We start from the raw sequence: 9,323 nt of genomic DNA, 5'->3' as shown, positions 1-9,323 counted from the left end.
GCTCCCTTCCCAGAGCGGCAGCCCGGCGCGGCTCAACCAATGGGGTTCGAGAAAAAGGCCGCTCGGCTTTTTTTTTATTGGTCAAGGGGTGGGGCTTGCTGGAGGGTTCCCACGTGGGGCGGGGAGGCTCCGTGTGACGTGAGGGGAGAGGAGCCATTTTGTGCCGCGGAGCCGCGTTCGGTCGGGCCCACCCGTGGGGTCGCGGCTCCCCTCCCCCTCCCCGCGTTCAGAACTGTGGAGCGGGGGGGGGGGGGGGACGGGACACGACGGAGTGACCCCCCCTCCCCATGCCGGGCCCGCCGGGGGGGAGCGGGCAGACCGGCACACCCGGGGAGCCGCCCGCTCCCCCCCGCCCCGGCTGTGCGGAGCCGAACCGCTTGGCGGGAGCCTGTAACGTTAATGACATTACCCGTGTTCCTCATTAGAGCCGCTCAGACTTGAAAGGGGGCGCTGGGGGGGGAGCAGAAAGGCCCCCCCGCCCCCTTCGCCAGCACCGGGCAGGGCCGCGGCCTCCGCCGGGCCCGGCACATCAAAGGGGCTCTGGGAGCGGGGAGGGCCGGCGGAGGAAGGGAAGGAAGGGCCGCCGTCCTCCGCTGGGTGCGGGAGGCCCGCTACCCCCGCCCCCCCTTTACCGGCCGTTTTATCGGTATGGCGGCTGGCGAAGTGAAAACGTTAAAGTGACAAAGCGGTTCTGTTTGTTTTATGGCACCTAATTGGGGCTGCTTTGCCGATCTAACGAGATTACCGGCAGAGCTATCCTTCACCGGCTGCGGGGCCGAGGGCTCCCGCCGCGGGGGGGGGGGGGGGCGGGGGGGGAACCGAGCGGCCGCGGCGGGGGCCCGGCCGGTTGGGCGGGGCGGGGGAGGGGGCGGAGCTTGGGAGCGAAGTGGGCGGGGCGGGGAGGGAGGAACCCCGCCGCCGCTCTCGCTCCGTCGTTTCAGACACAAGCTGGCATTGTGACGTCGCCGCCCAGTCAGCGTCCGCTTTTCGCTTCTCTCTCTCCCCCCGCCCCCTTCCCCTCTCCCCCACGTGGGTTCGCCGCGCCGCCATTGGTCGGCGGCGGAGCAGGCCGCCCGGGTTTTGTTCCCCCTCCCCGCCGCCCCGCTTCGCCCGAGCGCTCCGGCGGCGGCGCGGACCGCGTGCTCCGGCGCTGCCTCACTCCGCCGCCGCGATCGCGGGGGGCTCCGCTCGGCGGCACCGGCCTCGCTCTCCGCAGGGCGCCCCGCCCCACGACCGGGGACCCCCTCCGCCACCCCCAGGCAGCGGCAGCGGCAGCATGGCTTGTGGAGTTACGGCGATGCCGGCCGGACGGAGCTGAACGGCCGCCCCCCGGGGCGGGGGAGCCGCGGCGGAGGCACCGCTCGCACTTCGCATGTCCGCGGCGCCCGGGAAGTCGGATGTGTACGGCCTTCTCCCCCCTCCTCCTCTCCTCCATGGCCGTCGTGCTCCGGCGTTAGTTCCTGGCTTTGCTTCCCCCTTCTTCTCGCAGCAGGAATACCGCGGGATCCTCCTTCCTCCGGGGCTGTTTTGGTTGGGTTTTGTTGTTGTTGCTGCTTTTTTTAATTATTTTTTTTGTTGTTGCTGGGGGGGGGGGGGGGAATTTTTCTTTTTTTCCGAGAGCGAGTGCCGGAAAGGCGGGGGGGGGGGGGGGGGGGGGGGAAGGCGGTGAGGAAGCGGAGGACCGCGGAGCGAGGCGGCCCGGGGAGGCGGGGGGGTGTTCGGCACCTGGCCCCGGCGGTGCGCGGAGCGGCGGTTGCGGGCTGGGCTCGGCTCCGCGGGCGCGCAGCGCCTCCCCGGCGGTGCGGTGCTTTGCGCGGGGGGGGGGGGGTGGGAGACTGGGGGGGGGAGGGAGGGGGGGCGCGCAACGAGCCGGGCCGGCCGGGCCCGCTCCCCCCCCCCATCCACCCCCCCCCCCCCCACCCCCCCGCCCTCCCTCCTCCGCCCCCCGCACGGACTTTCCTCTCGTCTCTTTGTTCCAGTTCTCGGCCTCTCCGGGAGCGCTCCGTGGCCGGCGGGCAGCAGCGCACGTCGCGATCGCCGTAGCGAGGCACGGCGCGGCTGGCTCCAGTGACCGCGCCCCAGCCCTGCCATGTACCCCCAGGGCCGGCACCCGGTGAGTCCCGGCCCCCCCGACGCCCTCCCCCGCCTCCCCACCATATCCCCCCCCCCTCCCGGTTCCCGGCGCTGAGCTCCTCTCCCCGCAGGCTCCGCACCAGCCGGGCCAGCCGGGCTTCAAATTCACCGTGGCCGAATCCTGCGACCGGATCAAGGACGAGTTCCAGTTCCTGCAAGCCCAGTACCACAGGTGAGCCCGGGGGGGCCGGGGCGCGGCTGCGGGCAGCGCCGCTCCCCTCCCCTGCCTTCCCTCGCTCTCCCTGCCCGCGGGGTCTCACCCCTCTGCTCTTACACCCCCCCCCCCCCCCCCCCAGCCTGAAAGTGGAGTATGATAAGCTGGCGAACGAGAAGACAGAAATGCAGCGCCATTACGTTATGGTAAGAGACTTTAATCAGATTTCGGATCAGGCTGTAAATGTCATTAGCTGGTAGCCCAGCCGTGCGTTGGGGAAGGGAGGGGGGACGGGGACCACCTCCCCAGAACGGGCGGCTGCCTGCCCAGGGACCCTGCCAGCCCGCCGCGGTGGCCCCGCTTTGGGCAGGGAGGGGGGCCCGCCCGCCTGCCCTGCCCGCCCTGCCCTCGCCCTCCGCACTCGGCTGGTGCCAGGGCGCAGCAGAGACCGAGGCGGCTGGAAGTGCAATAGCAAGTTTCCTGTTAACCCTCTTCCGCCGGCGCCTGCGGCCCCGGGGGTTGCGGCGGGGGGGCGCAGAGGCAGCGGCCCCGAGCTGGGGGGGGGTCGGGGCTGCCCCCCCTTTGTTGCCCCGGGGCCCTTGGTGGAGCGCGTGGGGGAGGGGGGAGGCCACCCCGGTGCCTTCCCAGGGCACACCCCCGCCCCCTCACCCCCCACCCCCCCCACTTCCCGGGCAAAGCGGGCTCTTTTGTTGCCTCTTTTTTTGCGAAATTTGCACCGCAGGGCCCCGAGGTGGGATCGGTTGTGTTTGTAATGGGCTCGGCAGGACCCAGCACCGGCCCTTCCTGGGGGGTAGGAAGGGGCCAGGGGGCTCCCTGGGCTCCCAGCGGCAGTGCTGGACCCTGGGGGGGGAATAAATCCACCCCCCCGGTGAGAAACTCGGTTTTTGGCCAGACTACGGGCTGTACCTGTTCTGCCAGGGCTGTGCAGACGCCTGTCACACAGCTCTGCGCCTCTTTGTTTTTCTAAGTAGCTTAGGAGGAGAAAACAGGAGTAAAAAGGAGTGTCCTCTTGTTAAATGCATGCCAGTTAAACCTTATAAACATCTGCTTATTATAAGGTATAATTTCCTTGGCTACGAGTGCTTTAAAGCGCAGTTTTGACCGGGATGCTTTCTGGTAATGACCTTATGCAAATATCTTATGTTAAATTAATTCAAATTCTTCTTGGCTCTCTTTATTCCCCAGTACTATGAAATGTCGTATGGTTTGAATATTGAAATGCACAAACAGGTGAGTAATTTAAAGGGGGGAAATTGTGATTGATTGATCTCCTGTTGCCCTTTTCTCAACCTGAGATAAAATAGGCCCTGATTGCACTAAATGGGGAATAAGTGCTGAAGTCAGGGATGTGACTCCAGGTGAGATCTCGTGGCCTGGCAGTTATATCAGGAGCTGCACGTTGATGGCAGGCTGGTGGGTTTTTTGCCTATATTCAGGAGAAGCTCAGGCTTTGGAAAGAGTGTGTATGAGAAGAGGTGAAAATAGCCTTGCCTTCCGTGCTGGGAGGTCCGTACCTGGAATAGCGCATTCCCGGCACTCGGAAAATGCTGTTATCTCCTGTGTTTTCCTCTGGTTTTGTTGTTGGTACAACACGACCGTTTCTAAGGTCATACTCGCCGTGCTGTAGCGTGAGACTTAGAAGGGAATTATCTTCAGGGATACTGATATCTTATGGTGTGTTGCTCAATGTCACGGATTTGTCTTTGCATCTGGAAAATGAAGCAATGTTTGGTCTTTTTTTTTTTTTTTTTTTTTTTTTTTTTCAGTCTCCTCTAATATGTAACTTGCCTGGAGGAAAAATATAGAAGGCCATAGCAGAATGTGGTGTGCCACCTTGATAAGATTATAGTTAAAGAGCCTAAAGGCTGGGCACATGATGGTAAAACTTAAAGGAATAAAGTTATTATTGAGATTAGACCTGATTATTTGTGCTGCTGCTGCTTACTGGTTTTAGAAGTAGTTCTAATTAAGAACTTAAGGCAGATATAAGTTGACATCAACTTCGCCATTCGCAAATCAGCCCCATTCAACTCCAAAGTGGTTTTGCTTAATAGCAGCATCGCCCTCCTTAGTAAGAAAGTGTTGTTAGCTGACTGATGAAATTCAAAGCAGTGTGTCTGTGAATCTGCCTCTCTTCTTCTTCACACACGCTTCCCTGTAGCTTTCTGGTACGTAGTCACAGGGTAACGAAAATAATTACTGCTTAGTCTTCATTTTTTTAAAAATATCTTCTTCCATACAGATAATCCCAACTTCTTTCTCTTCATTGCTTCTGCCTGGACAAAAGCGTCCTCGTGAGGCAGCGCTGCTTGCAGGGAGCCCTGGGGGGGCTGCCCAGGAGCCCCGGGTCCCCCATGCCCCGGGGTAAGCAGGGGCACGTGGGGCTGGTGTGCGGCTTGGGGAAACCTCGGGCACCGTTTGCCTTGGTGCAGTCAGAAATGCCCCTGAATGCAGAATTCTGCTTAGGCCTGTGGTGGCCTCCTGCGAGGACCCCGTGCCTGTTTTGCATGCGTCCAGAGGGACACGGACCCCGCGGCCTCTTCCGAAACGCTCAAAGGACTGGAGTAACGCAAGTGCGGGCTGCGTTCAGGAGGGGGAATGCCTCTTACCACCTGGTTGCTCGGTGTTGAACGGCTTCACTCTGTGCAAACACTGGGAGATGCTGAAATAATGCAGCAAGATATCGAGCTTTTTCTCTTGATCGAAGCTTTGGAAGCAGTTGCTGTTTCCCGAGACATGCGGTGTGTTTTCCACCGGTGCACAGTTGCAACCAAAAATTGATCTGAGAGGTTTCGCACTATGGGATGAGCGTCAGGGCTGGGGGGTGAGAGCCCCTCACGGGCTCTGCCTTCGTCAGCGTGTGGATGGAGCGCTCCGCCATCCGCTCCGTCTTGTGGTGTGACCACATAGCGTGTCTTCCCCGTGGTGTTTGGCGAGGCAGAGCGTCTGGGATGGTTTCGGAGGGTAACTGAGGAGCCTCAAAATGCCCAGGGGCGGTTTTCCGTGGGGCTGGTGCAGGCAGAGCCGCCGCTGCCCTCCCTGACCCGGATTTTGCAGGGTGGCAATTCCCACGCCGCGGCGTTTGCAGCCTGGGGAGGCCCTGCGTGGTCGGTGTGCCTTGCTGGGAGCTTCGCTGCCTTGCAACTCAGCAGATAAATCTTTGCCGGATGATTCCAGCCTGCGCCGAGCATCCCCCGCCTGCTTTAGTTGTTCCTGGTGACATATGCTGCGTGCCTAGTGCTGGGCTGATGGGGGAAGTTTGGGGAGGTGAAGCTGTCTTGTTATTTAATTGACAGCAATGTGCATGGTGCTGGAGGAAAACAAAGCAGCCCGAGCTGCTCCGAGCGTGCTTCCAGGCGAAAATGGGGCGAGAGGGAGCGGAGGGACCGGAGAGCTCGGGAGAGCTCGGCCCGAGCCGGTGCCCGGGGAGGGTTTGCCCCTCTTCTGGGCTGCAGCATCCCCCCCCCCCCCCCCCCCCCCCTCCGAAAGGCATCCCGCCACTAATTGCAGCGTGGTCCTGCCTGCATCTGGTTGAGGGTGGCTAGTCCTGAACAAACAAGTTTATCAGCTGACCTGTTTAGCGGTTGACTTGTGTTTATCTGCACACAATCAAGTAGACTGAAGTGCTTGAATTATTCATGCAGTGTCCTGCCCTCCAGACTTGACTGCTTGTGATTACATCTGCTTGAGACAAACATTGATGGATACTTCATCTTTAAGCAAAAGGGGATTGTCTGTCTGTGGGCTTATATAACAGATTATCTCTTCTACGCTGAATATTAAGTGTGTGCATATGTGGCCGCGTGTGGGTTTTTTTCCCTTTCTTCTCGTTTTGTTTCTTGTTAAGAAAAAAAATGTAGTTTCATAAACAACTCCATATGCAAGGAAATATTTAGGAAGTGACTACCCACTTTGTTGCATATAACGCAGTGAATTGCTCCTTGCATCAGTCTTCCTGCTGAATGAAGCGCTCTCTTATCCGGGCTCAGCTTTCTTAAACCTGAGGCCGGTTGGGAGTTTTCTTTTTAAACCTGAGCAAAACTCTTTCTTTGAGGTTAATCGATTTTTACAAAAGAAACTTTCGTTCCCCTGTTGTTTTTGCATTGTTTTTGTTCAGATCTCTGTAGATAATCACCCAGTGCAGTCGGAGGGAATCACGATTCCAAAAGAAAAACTAATTTTGCGTGGGGAAACGAGACACCTTGGAGGGGAGAACCTTTGTGCTGATTTTTTTTTTCTTTATGGCTGAGAACTCTCCACATAAGCACTTCTTGTTTTCGTGCTTAAACACTTAATGCTTGGAACAAACCTAAACCCTCCTGACACTTCAGGGGAAGAGAGGCATGCTTTTTTTTTTTTTTTTCTAGAATATTCCAAGAACACAATATACTTTCTGTCATGCTTGTTAGCAAGGAGTGCCAGGTAATAATTTGCTAAATACTTCAGAAGCCAAGTAATTTGTTAGTGTGATACTGTCAGGTCTCCTAAGGTAGAAGGGAATAGCTGTCAGCCAGCTTAACCTCTCCCTCCTCCCCTTGGCTTTGTGGGAGCCCCGGGTGGGTTTTGGGGGTCCCAGGTGGGTTTTGGGGGTCCAGAATGAGCTCTGCCCCCCCGAAGCCCTGGTGCCGGTGGTAATTCTGTAATGAGGGGTTGTGGCCCACCCCTCCACACCCCCTCCCTGAATTTAATTCTCATCAGTGAAGCTCTCCACTTTGCTAATAACGATAGCAGCCACAAATAGCTTTCAACATGCCATTGACAGCCTGGTTGGAGAGAGCACTTGAAATAGTGGTAGACAGCTGAAAGTACCCATAATTGTGCGCCGGAGTGAGAACCACACTGCTCAAGGGCCTTATTTTCATGTGCTTAAAGAGACAATATCCTGGTTTCAACAAATGCTTCTGGTGCTTCACCGGTGGTGTGATTTACTCCTTGCCTTTCTCCGACTGCCTCTGCCACCCTCTTCCAGGGCTGAGGTTTGGGGGGGAGCATGCGCAGCGTTGGGGGAGACCTGGGGCGGCTGAAGGAGGGTTGTGGTGGTCCAGACCCGTCTTGGGAAACATAATTTGGAACGTGTGTGGAGGGACTTGTGGTTTTGGAGCCAAGGGGAAAGCTGGGGGCTTGTGAGTGGGTGCTTATCCCTGGGAATTGTTAGTGAACCATGGGATGATGCTGGTGGTACATTCCTGCATCCCGTAGACCGTTGCCTTCAGCAGCCCTACCAACCTCATTGCTCCAAGGGTTTAAGCTTGCAGTGGAAAGTCTTTATAAAGTTTTGCTATGTTTTTCAAGAGGAGGAAGGGTCAGCTGAGTGATGCGGCGCGTTCAGCCTCTTGTCTCCATCCTGCATCCCACCGTTTAGTTCAATAAGCAAGGGCAGGTTGGAGTTTGGTCTGGTGTGGCCCTGTCTGTTCTGAGACTGCACGTGAGATGGCCTGGTCTGGCGTACTGGAGTGATTCACTTCAAAACCACGTAGGTTTGTGGAGGATCTCCCTGGGTCACGGCGCGTATGCTTTGTGCAGGGTGTTTGGGAAGCCTGGGGGTGCTCCCTGCAGAGCGGTGCTGCGGGGTGGGTTTCTGCAAGCACCTCCATCTCCAGAGCGTGGCTGAGCGCTGGCCCCAAAAGTACTGCTGAGCGCTCGGAACCCAGGAGGCGTTTGGGTCCATTCCTGTGCTTCGGGGTCCTGCCCGATGGTGCTGGGATCAGCCCAGGGCAGCCCTGCAGCTCCCGTTCACCTGGTCGGCTAAGGACAAGGCTAATATATTTTGGCACAGCGAGCGTCTCTGTTGCCCAGAGCAGTGTCTGCAGTGTTGTACTGGGGTGCAGGCTCCCTCCCGCACCCCCTTACCCCAGTTCAAGGCTGGGGCTCTGCTTGCGTTCATGTGCTTTGGGCGATTTTTAAGGTTGCTCCTTCCAACTCCGCTCTCCGTATCCCGCGACTGACGGCTGGCAGCGTTATTTTTAAACTTCCCTCTGCCATGTCCAGGTGTAAAGACGAGGGGACGGGGGGACAGGGCTGCTGGGGAGAGACAGCCCCGCAGCTATTTAACACCATGCCGCTGCGCGCTGCAGTAGCCGGAGCCCCTGCCTGGCTTTTGACTCTGCTCCAGCAGCAGCCCTCGGTGCCCTTAAGTACTTTGGGTGCTGGTAGTGGCTCTGGCCATTTTAAGAGCAAGTGACAGAACTCAGCCTGTGGCCAAGCGGTCTGTCTCTTGATTTATAACCAGTGCAAATGTTTTCTCTGATTTCCCCGCTCCCCGCTTGCGAAACACCACCCCAGAAGTGTTTCTTGTCTAGCAGCAGGTCAAATTCCTGGCAGGGGCGGTGGGCGGTGGGGGATTAGTTGGGATTTCAGGTTCTCCTGACTCCTTGCTCTTTTTAACGAGCGGCATGGAGCTGCCGTCAGCATCCTGCTGCTCGGGGTGAGCATCTTGGGAGGCGATCCCATGGGTGCCGATGCTGGGCTGCACGGGTGGGTGCCTCTCCTCGGGTGCCCTATGGAGCCCCTGGTCTTTTATCCACCGCTCATTTGCAGCCCCCATCTCGGTGATGTACGTACACCATGGTCCGGCGAAGATGCAGGGCGTTGGGAGGGGATGCGGAGACTGGGATTGCCATGGCAACCCGCGGCGGGGGAATGGAGGTTTTTCTTGGCAGGAGCAGCTCAGGGGTGGGGGGTGGAAGGGCTCGAGGGGGGGGGGGAGGGGGGGGCTCCGCCGCTCTAGGGCAAGGTGATGAATGAGCCCTGTTATGGGGAAGGTGTCAGACATGAAACCCTCCCCTGTTCCTGGCGCGCTGGAGGATCCCCTTTTGCTCCCGATTAAAATTTAATGGGGACAACTAGAGTTTAATATGCTGGGCAATGGGAAAAGTTAAAGTGAGCAAATATTTAATTATTGAATCTCATGTTAACAGGAAGCCTCACAGTTGTAAACATAATATTTTGGACATCTAATATCTTCTTGCTTGCTGAATCCCACGTGGGAAGTCTCTCTCTTTGCAGACCGTGAAGT

General features: G+C 58.1%; 1 protein-coding gene across 8 annotated transcripts in view; it reads left to right on the top strand.

Moving 5' to 3' along the window:
- Positions 1-1,090: 1,090 nt before the first annotated feature.
- Positions 1,091-9,323, top strand: part of TLE3 (TLE family member 3, transcriptional corepressor) — a 30,506-nt gene continuing 22,273 nt past the window's right edge. For all 8 annotated transcript variants that reach the window (XM_049811979.1, XM_049811978.1, XM_049811976.1 and 5 more), the window contains exons 1-5: positions 1,091-1,452; positions 1,980-2,113; positions 2,205-2,305; positions 2,430-2,493; positions 3,494-3,538. In XM_049811979.1, coding sequence (XP_049667936.1) covers positions 2,090-2,113; positions 2,205-2,305; positions 2,430-2,493; positions 3,494-3,538 — 234 coding nt within the window. In that variant the 5' untranslated portion in view covers positions 1,091-1,452; positions 1,980-2,089. The remainder of the gene's footprint in view (positions 1,453-1,979; positions 2,114-2,204; positions 2,306-2,429; positions 2,494-3,493; positions 3,539-9,323) is intronic.

The sequence above is a fragment of the Accipiter gentilis genome, chromosome 10 (genome assembly GCF_929443795.1).
Source record: "Accipiter gentilis chromosome 10, bAccGen1.1, whole genome shotgun sequence".
Classification (NCBI taxonomy): Eukaryota; Metazoa; Chordata; class Aves; order Accipitriformes; family Accipitridae; genus Astur; species Astur gentilis.
This window is presented reverse-complemented; position numbering and strand designations above follow the sequence as displayed.